The sequence below is a fragment of the Lithobates pipiens genome, unplaced genomic scaffold (assembly GCF_037356315.1).
Source record: "Lithobates pipiens isolate NorthernLeopardFrog02 unplaced genomic scaffold, aLitPip1_a1.2 Scaffold_8, whole genome shotgun sequence".
Classification (NCBI taxonomy): domain Eukaryota; kingdom Metazoa; phylum Chordata; class Amphibia; order Anura; family Ranidae; genus Lithobates; species Lithobates pipiens.
In genome coordinates this window covers 599709181-599727939 of record NW_027507903.1, presented here as the reverse complement: position 1 = coordinate 599727939, position 18759 = coordinate 599709181, and the positions used below count along the sequence as shown (strand labels likewise).

The window sequence follows — 18759 nt, the reverse complement described above, 5'->3', positions numbered from 1 at the left end:
ACTATACATTACTAATGAATTGGATGCAAATTGATCCCAGGACCGACTTGGTCTAGATGACCCCCTGTAGTCTTGGGGATTCGGTAGAGAGCCAAGGCCCAAGGTTGTAGAGAAGACTCATAGGCCCAGGGGAACCAGCCCAGCCCCCCGGTTGGGAGCTTACTGTACCAGGCTAGCTCTCTCCGGGCTTCCAGAGACCGTCCGCTCAATCTGCTGACCCAGAACCAGCCCAGAATGCTGAAGACATGGGGAGCTGGAATGAGAGTCTCTGAGTGAAATCCCCTTGACCAATTAACCAAGCTATCAAAGTAGCTACTAAATCAGTCCAGTGGGGTAATGCGGCCTAGTTACTAATGCAAAAGCACAAACAAGAAAATAACAGAATAATAAAAGAAAAAAAGAAGGAAATAAGCTGAAGAGAGATAAGAGATGGAACAGAAAGAGAAAGGAGAGACCAGGATAGTTAATGCCTGAGATATAAAACAGACAGGAGAGGGTGGTCAGCGAAAGGGCAGGCGGGGGGATAAGTAAGGAGAAGGAAGAGCCAGTCAATGGGACCGAATATTGGCACGTGCTGCCGAATAGTGTTCACTTGGGCGGGAGGCCTGGGACGAGTGTAATGCCACATGTTGGGCCCAAGGTTCCCATATGGATTCAAACCTTTCTCTACAATCGAGCAACACGCTTGTCAGTTTTTCCTGGATCATGACCCATGAGATCTTATTTTTGGCTGCCCGAAAGGAGACTCTGGGCTGTTTCCATGCTTTGGCTATGGTTACCTTGGCACCCAGCAAAATGAAGTGAATTAAGATGTTATTAAATTTGCAAGACTGGGGAATGGGTGCGTTCAGGAGGGCCACCGCAGGGGTTCTAGGGTCCTGGAGACCCGTCACCCTATAGATTAAGTTAAATATCCTCTGCCAGAAAGGTCTAAGTTTAACACATTCCCACTAGATGTGGGCCATAGTGCCTACCATTTCACAGCCTCTGAAGCAGATGGGATTGGCAGAAGGAAACATATGAGCTAATTTGGCTGGGGTAAGGTACCACCTAGTCATCACTTTGAGATTGGACTCGATTAGGGAGACGTTTCTAATCTCCTTGTAAGCTCTAGAGTAGGAAGAGAACCATGTCTACAGCTCCCAATGAATTTGGAAATCTTTCTCCCAGGCCATCATGAAAGATGCCTTGCAATCCTTCTGGGCTAGTGCCTGATGGATAACCGAAATTCCCCCTCTCTGATCCGTGGCCTGTCCGCACCACACCTCATAATCAGTGAAGCGTGGGGGGCTAGGTTTTTCCTTCCAGATTTTATGAAGAAAGTGTTGAATTTGAAAGAACCTAAAGTGCTCCGAGGGCGGGATCTCCAGTCTCCGCTTGCAGAATTTTAGTCTAGTGAATATTCTAAATGTGCTTAGGTCCATTAAGTGTATTCAAGTGTGAACGCTCAAATGGTTAAGTATAATGGCAACCTCCTGGTATACAGTGATACGCAGATCTAAGATACAGAAAAAAATAAAGTAATTAACTTACCCTTTGCTCCTGTTATATAGATACACGTAGACTCTTCATATACACGCATTTAATTAATCAAAAGGTTTATCTTTAGAAGACCTAAATCTATGATGCACACAGTAAGTGTTATATTAAACAATTATTTGCAAATCAGGAAAACTGGTTTGCCTGAATCTTGCTCTCTTTTTCTTTTTTTTTTTTATTTACTTGCAAAGAATTATACATTATATAATAATATTTACTGTAACAGATTGGTTAGATCTTTATGTCAACATTCCAGTAAATCAAACAGTGAATCAGCTATTGTCTTGACTTTTTCATTAATAGCATTTAACTATGTTTATCAAGATAAATTGCTTTTCCATAAACAATCCCTACACACCCTCTGCTTTTTCTTCTTTTATGTCTTTGCTCTTGCCGCCGTCTCTCATATTTGACCATTAAGAAACATAAAATAGGATTATGTTTTTTTTTATTCATCATTAAAAAAAGTTGGCAAGAAAATATTTAAGGAATAACTGTATAAATGAGAATTACTGTATAACTAGATAGAGTAGAAACATTTAAATTCCTATCATGTTTTTAGTGCTGTCTTTTTCCTTACTGGTCTTATAAGAACTGTACATTTCTGGATTTCCTATCACTTTCTCATTGACAATGGTCACCAGGATAAATAAAGATAACAAATATACTTAAAGTGGTTTCAAATAACAGTTGCATTTCCGGCACATGCTGGGAATGTAACCTTCCCATTGGTTGTTCTCTCAACCAGTCTGTCAAACCATCCAAAGGGAAAAGAAAATGCCGCTCCAGGTGAGTGAAGTGAACCAGGTAGGCTGGAGAATGGACTCCTCCCAGGGGTGCTAGCCTCGGCTCACCGGCCATGCAATATGGATAAAAGGAATGGATGGCTGCACACTAAGGTAGTAATGAATCTCTTTATTGTAAAATCTGTAACATGAATAACACCACAGGACAGGCAAACAGGTACAGGTAAACGCGTTTCACACAGCGACGCTGCGCTTATTCATTGCGGTAATGAATAAGCGGAGCGTTGCTGTGTGAAACGTGTCTACCTATACCTGTTTGCCTGTCCTCTGGTGTTATTCATGTTACAGATTTTACAATAAAGAGATTCATCACTACCTTAGTGTGCAGCTATCCATTCCTTTTAAACCATCCAATGGCTAGTGTCATAACTGATCATATGTGCAGCATTGTGGCAGTTGTAGATTAAACAGAGGCTAAGATGGCAGCTTCCTTGGATGAAAATGATAGGGGGGTTTACTTAGACTGTAAAATGTAATTTCAATCAAAACCCAACTAAGATTAAAGTGGTATTAAAGCTTATTTTTTGGGGTTTTTTTTGTCTTCTTTTCATGTCCCCCACTAGTGCTCCTCCCCTTGAACAGTGGCCCCAATAGCAAACCACTTGCTATGGAGACACTGAGGTGTGTGCTCGCTCCAGAGTAGCTCAGCCCCACCCCCACTCTCTCCTTAATGGTTTACTGGCTGTGAAATTGATAGCCAATAGGCTATCTCAAACAATGAGGAGGGGGAGTTCCCATACAAACATCGCTGGATCAGAGGGGGTTCAGGTAAGCTTTTAGAACCACTTTATATGTCTGTACTTACCTATTCTGAAGTCGATCCTATCTGGTCACATGATCGGGTCCCAGCGCTGCCTTCAGTGTAGATGAGAGATCATCAACAACGGCTGCAGAGCCTGGGTGGTGAAGTCACCCATAGGCTTACTGTGGGGCATTCCTTGTCAGCTGTGCCTCCTCTACACTGAACTCAGCGCTGGGAGACAATCATGTGATGGACCGAAGTAGCTTTAGAATAGGTAAGTATAGACATCTTTCCTTTTGCAGAGTAGAGACAAATGGCTTAGCCAGAAGAAGGAGCACGCATGCTCTGAACGCATGCCTGATGGCCCTGTGTCCCAAATCCAGTGATGTCACAACTGACGGGGAGATGACTGCCAGACTGACTGGGAGCCATGGTGATCCCTGAAGCTAACCAGACATCAGCAGCACCCCACACCGCCAGCTATCTGGATTAGGACCACACAGCGAGGCCACTTTTGTGATAGGCCAACTTTCACTCCTTAATTGAGTTGCAATTTTAACTTAAAGTAGAGTTCCACCCTAAAGTGGAACTTCGGCTCATCGGAACCCCCCCCCCTCCGGTGCCATAGTTGGCACCTTTCAGGGGGGAGGGGGGTGCAGATACCTGTCTAAGACAGGTATTTGCACCCACTTCCAGGCATAGACTCCCACGGGAGTCTATGCTTCTTCCTGTCCCGCCGCGCTGTTTGCTGGGACATACACTGATCCCAGACACAGGGCGGACCATTCTCATTGAGCTGCGTGACTCGCGCATACGCAGTAGGGAACTGGGAAGTGAAGCCGCAATGCTTCACTTCCTGATTCCCTCGCCGAGAACGGCGGCGGCAGCAGCTGAGAGCCGAGCGATCGATTGGCCTCAGCTGCCGACATCGCTGGACCCTGGGACAGGTGAGTGTCCATTTATTAAAAGTCAGCAGCTGTAGTATTTATAGCTGCTGGCTTTTAATCATTTTTTTCCGGTGGACTCCCTCTTTAAATACATTTTTACCTGTTCTAATATACTGCACTCAGATGAGTGCCACTGTGTTTCCCCTTTAAAATGGAGGTTGGAGTAAATTTTAACTTAGTTTGGAATTTGGAAGTTTGGAATCTAGAATTACACTTTCATGGATACACAGACAGCAATATAAAATTGACAGGGGTTAAAAACTACCATATTTTATCCAAAAAAACAAACAAAAAAAACTTTAAATTCTAAGCCAAGCACAGAATAACTACAGCAAAGTACTGTATTTATTGGCGTATAACACTCACTTTTTCACCATGAAAATTGGGTGCAAGTAGCGTGTACATGTTATACGCCAATACTTCAATTTTAGCTGCCTTATTATAGTAATTACCAATACACAAAACAATATGCATCTAAGCTGTTAATTTATTTATTAATATGAATGTTTAGTAATGGGACCATAAAATCATATTGACTCTAAAATATTTATATAATTTTGTTTCAAACTTCTTCTTTAATTGTGTCAAATGTCATTTTTATTAAAAAAAATGGCTGATGTTTAGATAATCAATAATTACGTTTATTTTTAGTTTATTTCAGGTACTTACATAGCGCTGTCAAATTACGCAGTGCTTTACATATATATTGTACATTCACATCAGACCCTTCCTTGAAGGAGCTTAATAATTAGAGAATGCTAGACATTATGCAAAAAATATATATTTTACTTTAATAACCAAATATTTTTTTGTCTACAATATTCACATTCATAATTTGCATAGTAAAATATATAATGTGTAGTAACGTGCAAAAAAAAAAAAAAAATATATATATATATATATATATATATATATATATATATATATATATATATATATAAACAACTCTTGTTTTTATCAAAATCACAGAAGTAGAATACATGAAAAAGAAATTAGAAAACAGTAACTATAAAATGGGTAAGAAAATAGCTAAAGAAGGGAAATAGTTATAAATGTATTTATTCAGCAGCAATAAAATATATAAAAAGTAGCCTTTCCAGTTGGCAAAGAATGTGTTGTACTTTTTACTAAGAGATGATCTAACACAGAGTAATATTTATATTATTCTATGATCCAGCAGCCCGGTTCCCTACTTTCCAGCACTTGAATATGGGTGGCAACGTCTATGTCATTACATGCAATGCAGGGCCAATTGGCATGTCATCACAATGGGATGTGAACATTAATCCTGATTTGTATCCAATGTTGGCAAACAAGGATGGCAACAAGACTGATTGTAGGCTTCCAAGTAAGGGCAGGGTCAGGAGACTAGTCTACAACTGGAACTGATGTGAAGGAAGACACCAAACCATGGATTACAGTAAGGATTGCTCTGTGTTAGATCTGCTAGAAAAGGGAGTTATATATATATTTATATTTTTTTTTATTAGCTTTGGACAATTTAAATTATTTTAATAAAATGTTAACTAAAACTAGACGAGGTTGTGCTGCCCTGCGCACCAAATGCCACTTGCCTAAAACTTTTATTGTAGATCGTAAAAGGTATTTGTATGACCATAGATATGCCTATAAGGTGATGTCTATCTCTCAGATATGCGATACGGGTGCACTTATCCATGTGGACACAAATAACCACTGATGGACAAGCCCCATATATCACATATCCACAAAAAAAACTTCTCTCTTGAGACTGCATTGACACAGGCAGGGAATTTTCTCAGAGAATAGGTGCAGGAACTCACCCTCTCTGTCCAATTCTCTGCCCCAACCATGCCCAAACTCCACCCCAACCACACTCAAACCCTGCCCCCAGCTACACCTTCCTTACCCCCTGTACACATGACCGGACATTCCGACGGAAAATGTCCGATCAGACCGTGTTGTCGGATAATCCGACCATGTGTGGGCTCCATCTGACTGTTTCCGTCGGAATATCCGACCGACAAAGCTTTAGAGCTGGGCTATAAAATTTTCCAACAACATGATCCGATCAGACTTTGTCCGGTCATTTGTAGAGAATTCCGATCGGACAAAGTGCCACGCTCAGGTCAAATTCCTAGACCGAAGCTATTGGCTACTAGCGTGAACGTAGTCCCGTCGTAACAAAATAACGTCATCACGTTATGAACGATCAGATTTTCCAACAACTTTGTCTGACCGTGTGTATGCAACACCAGTTTCGGACAAAATCAGTCGGACAAAATCTGACGTATTTTGTTGTCGGAATGTCCGACCGTGTGTACAAGGGCTTAGAGGAGAGAATTACAGTGGCACCAAAAAATTGTAATGAGTTTAGGCTTATCACATAAGGCAAATCCAACAACCCCCCCAGCTCTCTTCTCCTCACAAATCCCCCCATCTCCCCTCTCTGTATAAATCCCCCCAGCTCCCCTCTCTGTACAAATCCCCCCAGCTCCCTTCTCATCACAAATAACCCCCAGCTCACCTTTCATCTAAAATCCCCCAGCTCACCTCTCATCACAAATCCCCTCCAGCCCCCTCTCATCACAAATCCCCCCAGCTCACCTCTCATCACAAATCCCCTCTAGCTCACCTATCATCACAAATCCCCCCTGCTCCCCTCTCATCACAAATCTCCCCAGCTTCGCTCATCACAAGTCCCCTCAGCTCCCCTCTCTGTACAACCCCTCCCTAGCCCCCCACTCATCACAAATCCCCCCTAGCTCCCCTCTTACCACAAATCCCCCCAGCTCTGCTCTCATAACAAATCCCCCCAGCTCCCCTCACATCACAAATCCCCCCAGCTCTCTGCACATCACAAATCCCCCCAGCTCTCCTCTCATCACAAATCCCCCAGCTCTCCTCACATTTCCTCTGTGTACAATGTTCTCCCCTCTGCTAAATACTGTACATATGTCCAATTCCTCTTAAGCAAGGGGGAATCAAAAAGAAAATGTTGTCTGCTTATTGTTCAAACTAGATCTTCTCTGAATTGATTTTTTATTTTTTTTTACCATCAGTTTACTTCCAACTTTCCAAAGAGTTTTTAATTTCCTCCGTAGTAAAGACTTGCAGAAGGCAAAATGATAACCGTCTGGTGTTGGTGACATTTAGAGCATTGGTAAAGACAGTGTGGAAGACTTGGACACCCTGAAAGGTCTCAATACAGATAACCTTTTGTCATGTTATCAAAAAAACACCTTTTACCCATCACTGATTTCTCAATACCAGGAGTGGTTATTGCTATAAAGACAACATTTATTGTGAACCTGTCATATGCAAAAGGTTCCTTGAATTACAGTATTTCCTAACAGTAGGCACTACAAGGAGCCTTAAGCCCCGTACACACGAGCGGACTTTTCGACATCCAAACTCCGACGGACTGAGTCCGTCAGACTATCCGATCGTGTGTGGGCTGCAACGGACTTTTGATTCGCCAAAGTCTGACGGACTTTAGAAATGAAGCATGCTTCAAATTTTCCCGACGGAACTCCGCCGGACCCGGTCCCCGTCGAAAAATCCGCTCGTGTGTATGCTACTCCGACGGACTAAAACCGACGCTAGGGCAGCTATTGGCTACTGGCTATGAACTTCCTTATTTGAATCCAGTCGTACGTCATCACGTTCGACTCCGTCGGAGTTTGGTGTGATGGTGTGTGTCCAAGTCCGTTCGGTCGAAAAGTCCGCCAGAACTCCGTCGGAATTCCGGCGGAACTCCTTTGGAGGTCTGTCGGAGATAAGTCCTCTCGTGTGTACGGGGCTTTAAAGTATGTAGTGTTCCCAGACATTATTTATTAATTTTTTTCGTGAATGCAGGGAGTTCTTCAAACCGGGTGCCACAAGGGTGCCCCTTGCGGCACCTACATAGTATATAATGGCAGTCCGGGAGGCAGGATCTTTTTGCACTTGATAGGTCCCCTTAAATAAAACATTACATTGGTCTGCAGAAATATCATTTTTCAGCATAATAAAAGATATAATATTTTAGTACGCCAGATGGCAGATACAGAAAAAGATATACAACCATGAACGGAGATCTGAGGATGGCCATGACTCGTCTCTTAGGTGTATATGATTATTATCTGTCAGTACATACAGTGACCATAAAGACTAAAAGCCAGGTTCCATTCCAATGACTCTTCATCAGCTTTTCCAGAGCAATAATGTTCATATATATACAGTCCTTTGAAAATACCCCAGAGTGTACAGGGCTTTCTTTTCTTTTTTCCAAGGAATATGATTTATGCACGGGATATCACTGGTCTCTGTATTTTGATCTGTAAAACAAACCAATAAGGCATTGCTGATAATTTCACACTCAATGGATTCCTCCCCTTGTTCTAGATGACAGTGCTGGGCCTTGACAATTGGCTTCCCAGGCCTGAAATTGTTACATTGTGGGTAGTCAGACCAAGGGGTAATCACTGTCTTATTAATATAAAAATTGGATCAAAGCAGTGTCAAAAGTAAGCATAGACATGTGTGGCTGTATAGGGCAAAGGAGGGAGTAATGTACAATGGAATTGGAAGATAAGGTTTTTATAGAAATATCATCCCCTTGTTTCAACACTTTACTGATAGAAAACTCTTCACCAGAAGAAGACTGGGAACTTATGGCTTTAGGGGAAATCAGAATCAGGTAGCTCTCTCGTGCAAGGTGTGTCATGGTACTATGGTTATAAGTGGATATGGTGAAAAGTCAGTGTTCCTCAATAATATGGCTTATGCCGCGTACACACGATCGAATTGTCCGGCGTACTTAGTCCGGCAAACAATCCGGCGGATAGTCCGGCGGACTTTCTACCGAATGGACTTGGCCACCCACGGACACACAGAAAGTCCGGCGTTTGCTAGCGTGATGACGTACAGCACGTACGACGGGACTAGAAAAAGGAAGTTCAATAGACAGTAGCCAATAGCTTCCTTTTCATACTTGCTTCTGAGCATGCGTCATTCTTAGTCTGCCAGACTAGCATACTCACGAACGTATTGTCCACTGAAACCCAAGTCCACTGAAAAAGTCAGCTGAAGCCCACATGATCGGATTGTCTGGTGAAATGTGGAAGCCGGACAATTTGATCGTGTGTACGTGGCATAAGTGTGACACACCTATCATGGATTGGGGTACAGACAGTACAAGGGAGTCTAGATGATGGACAACTTTTAGCTGCTGCACACCCACTAAGTGACTAGAAAGCTTGAGATCAGGATAAATGCCACCAGATGTCACAAGAATAGAGTAGATGCCACCACCTGTTTGTCAGCTGATTGGTCTAATGTGCAATTGTACACACAAACATATCCTTGTTGCTGGGTATAAGATCTGTCCCTCCCTATGGCAGATCCAATAGCTTCCACACACTTAGGCCGCGTACACACGGGCGGACTGTTCGTCCAACTTTGTCCGCTGAACAGTGTTTGGGCGGACAGTCCGCTCGTGTGTGGGCTTTCAGCGGACAGTTTCAGCGGACAGTTGGACGGACAAGGTTTTTCGGAAATTCCGTAAAACTGTCCGCTGAAACCTTGTTTCAGCGAACAGTCCGCTCGTGTGTAGGCTTGTTCGTCAAACAAAGTTGCGCGCATGCTCAGAAAGGATTTTCACGCCGAAAGCTATAATGCAGTGTATAGGACGTCGTATTTTTCGTCCCGTCGTACGTGCCGTTCACGTCATCGCGCACGGTTTCAGCAAACTGTTCGTACGTCGTGTGTGGCCATGTCCGTCCATGCTAAGTTTGAGCGGACTGTTTGCCGAAACTGTTGGACGGACAAAGTTGGGCGAACAGTCCGCGCGTGTGTACGCGGCCTGTGTACGTGTGTACGCGGCCTGACACTATTCAGCATGCAAACAAATTGTCCATTTCATTCCTTGTCAGCTGTAATTACAGAAAACACAAGGGGCGTAGCCACATGATGCAATCTCGCACAGATTAGTAGAGAATTTACAACCAAGTATATAGGCACTGTTACTAAAATACAAATAGCACAACAGATTTATATTCATAGAAGGCCCCCTTTTCAATTTTGCTATTTACTATTTCAAAAATGAAGTACAGTGCATGTGCCTGCTATAAAATAATAATGGAGGGAAAAGAGTAGACTACACTATTTAGTTAGCATTGTTTTATTCTTTTGGTGGGAACACATCGGGGGAAAAACCTGCAACTGCCTTTTTTAGAACAAGCTCCAGATGAATTACGATGTTTGGTTCCATACCACTTCATTTTAAAAGGGGTAGATATGTGGAAAGGACTCTTTCACCCTTGACCAGTGGATTTTGGGTGTTTTTTACCCTGCTGGGTGTAAGAAAAGTTATCTGCCTCAGAACTGGTTGTAGGTTATATGGATCAACCAGTTTTAATGGCTAGGTCAAAGCTATGCTTTCCAACAACAGTGCATAACAACAGTCATAACGATTATACTGACTCCAAACACTACGAAGAAGGCCAATATAACAGGTTAGTCAGTCCTTAGTTGATTTTATAAGGCCAGTACATGGTGTTTTGTATCCACATACAGCTTGGCAGAACTATTGGGGTTAAATAAAATTAATTTAATAAAACATTATTTTTAAATGTGATTCTCTGGACATGAGTAGTAGCCATTTTGTTATGGTATTTTTTTGTTTTTTAATCTTGAATTTTAACCACTTCCCGACCGGCGCATGATGATGTACGTCACCAGAATGGCACGGGCAGGCAAATTGGTGTACAGGTACGTCCATTTGTATTTGCCGCTCTGCCATCTCGTGCACGCCAGAGGCGGGATGCGTGCATGCCGGTTGGGACTCCCGTGAGTCCGGTCGCGGGTCCCACGGACTCTATCGCCGCAGGGAGACCCGCGGTCGTCTCACAGGGAGGCTGAACGGGGAGATGCCGATGTAAACAGCATCTCCCCATTCTGCCTAGCAACAAGTGACACTGATCGCTGCTCCATGTGATTGGAGCAGAGATCAGTGTTCACTAACACACAGCCCAGCCCCCCACAGTTAGTAACACGCCCCTAGGACACACTTAACCCCTACACTGCCACCCCCTGGTTAACCCTTTCCCTACCAGTGTCATTTACACAGGAATCAGTGCATTTGTATAGCACCGATTGCTATATAAATGACAATGGTCCCAAAAATGTGTCAAAAATGTCCTATGTGTCCACCATAATGTTGCAGTCACAATAAAAATCGCTGATCGCCACCATTACTAGTAAAAAAAAAATATTAATAAAAATGACACAAAACTATCCCCTATTTTGTAAATGCTATAAATTTTGCGCAAACCAATCTATAATCGCTTATTGCATTTTTTTTAACCAAAAATATGTAGAAGAATATGTATCGGCCTAAACTGAGGAAAAAAAAATGTTTGTTTTTTTTTAAATATTTTTGGGGGATATTTATTATAGCTAAAAGTAAAAAAAATAATGAGTTTTTTTTTTCAAAATTGTCACTTTATTTTTGTTTATAGCGCAAAAAATAAAAACCGCAGGGGTGATCAAATACCACCAAAAGCTCTATTTGTGGTAAAAAAGGACGTCAATTTTGTTTAGGAGCCAAGTCCCACGACCGCGCAATTGTCAGTTAAAACTAGGCAGTCCCGAATCGCAAAAAGTGATCTGGTCTTAAGCCAGCAAAATGGTCCGGTCTGAGAGTGGTTAATGCATGATTTTTCAAGAGTGCCTCACAAGGAGACTGTGTAAGCCTTATCTGTATTTTTATCCCAGATCGTAAATTAGAGGTTTGGACACTTAGTAAAATCAACAAGCTAAGGGAACCCTGAGCTCACAGATTTTATTTAAATTTGATTTTAAAGAGAGGTCTCATTCACAAATGAAACATTCTATTGTATCGTAATGTATTGTATTGTATGTGTCACTAACTATGGGTCTTGCTTTGATAAATGTTGTAATGGTGGCCATCAGCCAAGCATATCATATAAGTATTATATAGGTAGTACTACTCACTCAGCATGACCTGATACCTACTTTAACTTCTGTTTCTTTATATTTAGCCTGTGGCTACAATACATTGCACCATGGGCTCCTGCAAATCATTTCCAATTTTCCTGATACCTACAGTATGTGAGGACACACAGCACTCCCAACGTTCAACAAGAGCCTGGTTAGTAGAATACCTCACAGAGAGTATCTTGCACTTCCTCTGTATTTAGCACCACAACAACCCCAAACCTAAAATAAATACACAAAATATGGTATAGAGACTAGTGTTGAGTGAACCCGAACTGCAAAGTTTGGGTTTGTACCGAACGTTTGGCTTTTTGGGTCCCGAACCCGAACAATTGACTGTATGTTCGTGTTCGGGTCCGGTGTTCAGCAACGTAATGGCACATTTTAAAAAGCCATGCAGCAGCCAATCAACATTTGTTTAACTGGTGTGCCCTTAGAAGCCATCACAGACATGCCTACTAATGGCATGGCTGTGATTGGCCAGTGCAGCATGTGACCCAGCCTCTATTTAAGCTAGAGGCACACAGCATAGCATGTTACTCTGCTTTAGACAGTGTAGGGAAAGGTTCTGTCTGCTGTTAGGGAGAGAGAATTATGTAGGAGTCCAGATTCAGAAATCTATTCTAATAACTCAGCGATCTACACAGATTTACCTGGTTGGGTTGCAGTGCACAGACTTTTTACACTGCCATGAGCCCAGTGCCAGAGAAAATCTAACTTTTATCTGCAAGCTCAGTGCACCAGCACTGCATATGTTACTGTGACATATACCCTGTACATACTCTGGGTGTATTCTGCTATTGTAAATACACCCATTTAGTGCAAAAAAACAACAACTTTGCAGTGTTTTCTGCATATGTGGAGGTGCGTGTTACACAATTTATATATTTTTCTTCTATTGTGCTATTAAAAAAAAATTTTTTAGAGCAAAAACAATTTTTTTGAATAGCATTTTCGCCATTTCTGGAGCTCTAAGATACATGTTTACATACTCTGGGTGTATTCTGCTTTTGCAAAAACACCCATTTAGTGGAAAAAACAAACAAACTTTGCAGTGTTTTCTGCATATGTGGAGGTGTGGGTTACACAATTTATATATTTTCTTCTATTGTGCTATTCCAAAAATTTTTTTTAGGGCAAAAACAATTTTTGGGAATAGCATTTTCGCCATTTATGCAGCTCTAAGATACACGTTTACATACTCTGGGTGTATTCTGCTATTTTTAAAAACCCATTTAGGGCAAGATCCTAAATTTGGAAAATATGAGGAGAACGTCAAAGAAGGGACGTGGCTCCGGTCGTGGTGCTACGGGTGGAGCTCCTGTTGCAGGGAGAGAACGTGGCCGATCTGTGCCAGGTACGCGTAAAACACCTTCCTCAGGTGCGAGTAGAGGACAGAGCCTGCAGCGGTCTTTGGTCGGGTCTGATGCGGCTGTACGAATGTTGAGGCCAGGACAAGTACAGGCGATAGTAGATTGGGTTGCTGACAGTGCCTCCGGTTCCTTGACATTGTCTCCCACCCAGTCTCCTGATGAAAGATCAGAGTTGGCACCTGCAGCCGATGTCCATCAGTCTTTCACATCACCTCCTTGCAAATCAGCCAAGCAGTCTGAGCCCCAAATCATGCAGCAGTCTCTTCTGCTTTTTGATGATTCTGTTAGCAGGGTTTCCCAGGGCCATCCACCTAGCCCTGCCCCAGAAGTGGAAGAGATTGAGTGCACTGATGCCCAACCACTTATGTTTGAAGATGAGTACATGGGAGGACCATCGCAGCACGTCCCGGATGATGACGAAACACAGCGACCCTTCAGGTCTGGTATGGATTTTAAGGGGAACCCCATGCCATTTTTTTTTAAATGGCGTGGAGGTCCCCCCAAAATCCATTCCAGACCCTTATACGTGCATGCAACCTGGCAGGCCAGGAAAGGGGGGATGAGAGAGAGCCCCCCCAAAGCACCTTGTCCCAATTTTGAAGAGGACAAGGGCCTCATCCCCACCACCCTTGCCCGGTGGTTGTGGGGGTCTGCAGGCAGGGGGCTTGTCAGAATCTGGAAGCTCCCTTTAACAAGGAGGCCTCCAGATCCTGCCCCCCGTGAATGGGTTTGGGATACCCCTACCCCATTGGACCCCTTCCTATTCACCAAAAAAGTGTCAAAAAATTAAAAACGACAGGAGACAGTTTTGGACAATACCTTTATTTAAAAAAAAAGTGTCCCACGATGTCCATCCATCATGAATCACAGTGCCAATGGACTGAAAAAAATGAAAAATTTAAAACGCATCCACCTCTTTCAGAGGCAACTCACCAAATGAGCTGTTATATGGGCAAGGGCAGGGCCACCTCATGACGTGAACGGGTGACCAGGCCTCCTCTGACATCACATCACATGACATCAGAAGGAGCAGCGTCACCTGGTTACATCACTGGGTGGCTTCGCCCTTGCTTATATAACAGCTGTAACAGCAGTTGATGGGTCGCCTCCCATTGGGGCAGAGCTTTTTTTTTTTTTTGGGGTCCATCGGGCACCGTGATTGAAGATGAATGGACATCGCGGGACACTTTTTTTTAATAAAAGAATTGTCCAAAACTGTCTCCTGTTTTTTTACTTTTTTTACACTTTTTTGGTGAATGTGCAGGGGTGCAATGTACTCCATACCTATTCACATGGGGGGCGGAATCTTCCAAATTCCAATAAGCCCCCTACCCACAGACCCCCACAACACCGGGCAAAGGTTGTGGGGATGAGGCCCTTGTCCCCATCAACATGGGGACAAGGTGTTTTGGGGGGAAGTGGTCTGGAATGGTTTAAGGAAGGGGGTGCTCGCTCGCCCCTCCCTTTCCTGGCCTGCCATGACTGCCTGCACAGATAAGGGTCTGGTATGGATTTTGGGGGGTGGGGGCTCATGCCATTTGTAAAAAAAAGTTTTTGCGTGAGGTTCCCCTTAACCACTTCAATACAATGTGTTATATATACTACACTGCCTGCACTGACCGAATATAGAGTCTGCACTGAATATCTAGTCTACACTATATGCAGAGTATGTATAGATATATCTATCTATCTATCTATCTATCTATCTATATATATATATATATATATATATATATATATATATATATATATCTCCCTTTCATGACTAAGCCTATTTTTGGCATTTGGTGTTTACAAGTTAAAATCCATATTTTTTGCTAGAAAATTACTTGGAACCCCCAAACATTATATATATATTTTTAGCAGAGACTCTAGAGAATAAAACAGCGATTGTTGCAATATTTTATGTCACACGGTATTTGTGCAGCAGTGTTTTAAACGCAACTTTTTGGGAAAAGGGACATTTTCATGAATAAAAAACAAAAAAAAAACAGTAAAATTAGCCCAATTTTTTTGCGTAATGTGAAAGATAATGTTACGTCGAGTAAATAGATACCAAACATGTCACACTTTATAATTGCACGCACTCGTGGATTGACGACAAAGTACGGTACCTAAAAATCTCAATAGGCGACGCTTTAAAAAAATTTTTTACGGTTACCAGGTTAGCGGTGCAGAGGAGGTCTAGTGCTAGAATTATTGCTCACGCTCTGCAGCGATACCTCACATGTGTGATTTGAACACCGTTTGCATATGCGGGCGCGACTTCCGTATGCGTTTTCTTTGCTTCGCGAGCTCGCGGGGACGGTGGGCGCTTTAAATTTTTTTTTATTTTTTTATTTATTTGAAAATGAATAAATTGTTAAAAAAAAAAAATGATCACTTTTATTGCTGTCACAAGGAATGTAAACATCCCTTGTGACAGTAATAGGTGGTGACAGGTACTCCTTTACACTTCAATGTATTCAGATCGCTGCAAACGGCGATTCTGAATACAGTATATCTTTTTAAAACCGGCGCCATTGGCAGCCGAGCAAACGGGAAGTGACGCCATGATTAGTGATGGCCGAACGGTTCGCCCGGCGGTCGTTTTGCGGCGAATTTCGGGTGTCCGCGGTCCGCCCGTTCGGCAGACTATTGGCGCCATTCGCCCGGCGGACTTCCGCATTTACTGTGTAAAAGAACTTTGACCTATGATGACACATCCATCATGGGGTACAGGACAGCCAATTGAGACATTACAGCACATGGACACTTGGACATTCCCCCTAACTTATAAATAGACCTGATCCGGCGGCCATTTTACATTCTTTCTTCTGTCACTATAGGGAGAGGTTGCTGTGTGGAGCAGGGAGAGATTGCAGTGACCCAAATCGCTAGCTATGTGGTACACAAAAGTTCTTTTCAGGACTGGTATAGGTGTTAGGTGTAAATAGGTTTGCTGTGCTACTGATTGTTGCAGCAGCCTGAGTGTCTTTTGTCAGTTTAGAGAAAGGGACAGGACGGTGCTGTAGGGACAGTCAGTTTAGTCATCATCATTAGCTGTTACTATCAGGTCCACAAAAGTGCTATTCCAGTTATTGTTCCAGTAGCCTCTGTTTTGTCAGATTATATAGGGACAGGCAGGAAGCAGTGTGTGAGGCAGTGAGGGTCAGTTTAATCAGTAGCTGTTACTATTAGTTCCACAAAGGTTCTTTTCAGGACTGGTATCAGTGGTATGGTAATAGGCTTGTACACGTATAATATTCTTTCTTCCAAATACAGAAAGAATATTATACTTGACTGCTGCCCTTCTGCTGCAGTCTGCTAATCGTTCACAACCCACTTGTTCCACAAAGCTCCTTATAAGGACTGGTAACTTGGTCTGTCTAGGGTGCTACAGTACATAGGGTTGAGTGAGGTACAGTCTGCTATTCTATAAGGACTGGTATCGGTCCACAATACATAGGGTTGAGGTGCACTACTGCTGACCGCTGCCCTATACTGCAGCAGTCCTTCATCGGTATAGGGACTGACGTACAGTCTGCTAATCAGTCACACACAACCTACTTGGTCCACAAAAGTCCTTATATGGACTGGTAACTTGGTCTGTCTAGGGTGCTACAGTACATAGGGTTGAGTGAGGTACAGTCTGCTATTCTATAAGGACTGGTATCGGTCCACAATACATAGGGTTGAGGTGCACTACTGCTGACCGCTGCCCTATACTGCAGCAGTCCTTCATCGGTATAGGGACTGACGTACAGTCTGCTAATCACTCACACACAACCTACTTGGTCCACAAAAGTCCTTATGAGGACTGGTAACCTGGTCTATCTAGGGTGCTACAGTACATAGGGTTGAGTGAGGTACAGTCTGCTATTCTATAAGGACTGGTATCGGTCCACAATACATAGGGTTGAGGTGCACTACTGCTGACCGCTGCCCTATACTGCAGCAGTCCTTCATCAGTATAGGGACTGACGTACAGTCTGCTAATCACTCACATACAACCTACTTGGTCCACAAAAGTCCTTATAAGGACTGGTAACTTGGTCTGTCTAGGGTGCTACAGTACATAGGGTTGAGTGAGGTACAGTCTGCTATTCTATAAGGACTGGTATCGGTCCACAATACATAGGGTTGAGGTGCACTACTGCTGACCGCTGCCCTATACTGCAGCAGTCCTTCATCGGTATAGGAACTGACGTACAGTCTGCTAATCACTCACACACAACCTACTTGGTCCACAAAAGTCCTTATAAGGACTGGTAACTTGGTCTGTCTAGGGTGCTACAGTACATAGGGTTGAGTGAGGTACAGTCTGCTATTCTATAAGGACTGGTATCGGTCCACAATACACAGGGTTGAGGTGCACTACTGCTGACCGCTGCCCTATACTGCAGCAGTCCATCATCGGTGTAGGGACATACGTACAGTCTGCTAATCAGTCACACACAACCTACTTGGTCCACAAAAGTCCTTATAAGGACTGGTAACTTGGTCTGTCTAGGGTGCTACAGTACATAGGGTTGAGTGAGGTACAGTCTGCTATTCTATAAGGACTGGTATCGGTCCACAATACATAGGGTTGAGGTGCACTACTGCTGACCGCTGCCCTATACTGCAGCAGTCCTTCATCGGTATAGGGACTGACGTACAGTCTGCTAATCACTCACACACAACCTACTTGGTCCACAAAAGTCCTTATAAGGACTGGTAACTTGGTCTGTCTAGGGTGCTACAGTACATAGGGTTGAGTGAGGTACAGTCTGCTATTCTATAAGGACTGGTATCGGTCCACAATACATAGGGTTGAGGTGCACTACTGCTGACCGCTGCCCTATACTGCAGCAGTCCTTCATCGGTATAGGGACTGACGTACAGTCTGCTAATCACTCACACACAACCTACTTGGTCCACAAAAGTCCTTATAAGGACTGGTAACTTGGTCTGTCTAGGGTGCTACAGTACATAGGGTTGAGTGTGGTACAGTCTGCTATTCTATAAGGACTGGTATCGGTCCACAATACATAGGGTTGAGGTGCACTACTGCTGACCGCTGTCCTATACTGCAGCAGACCTTCATCGGTATAGGGACTGACGTACAGTCTGCTAATCACTCACACACAACCTACTTGGTCCACAAAAGTCCTTATAAGGACTGGTAACTTGGTCTGTCTAGGGTGCTACAGTACATAGGGTTGAGTGAGGTACAGTCTGCTATTCTATAAGGCCTGGTATCGGTCCACAATACATAGGGTTGAGGTGCACTACTGCTGACTGCTGTCCTATACTGCAGCAGACCTTCATCGGTGTAGGGACTGACGTACAGTCTGCTAATCAGTCACACACAACCTACTTGGTCCACAAAAGTCCGTATAAGGACTGGT

General features: G+C 43.3%; 1 protein-coding gene across 1 annotated transcript in view; it reads right to left on the bottom strand.

The window, feature by feature from the left end:
• Window positions 1–7827: 7827 nt before the first annotated feature.
• LOC143962297 (uncharacterized) overlaps window positions 7828–18759 on the bottom strand; it is an 89551-nt gene continuing 78619 nt past the window's right edge. The window contains exon 22 of the mRNA XM_077471599.1: window positions 7828–8332. Coding sequence (XP_077327725.1) covers window positions 8297–8332 — 36 coding nt within the window. The 3' untranslated portion in view covers window positions 7828–8296. The remainder of the gene's footprint in view (window positions 8333–18759) is intronic.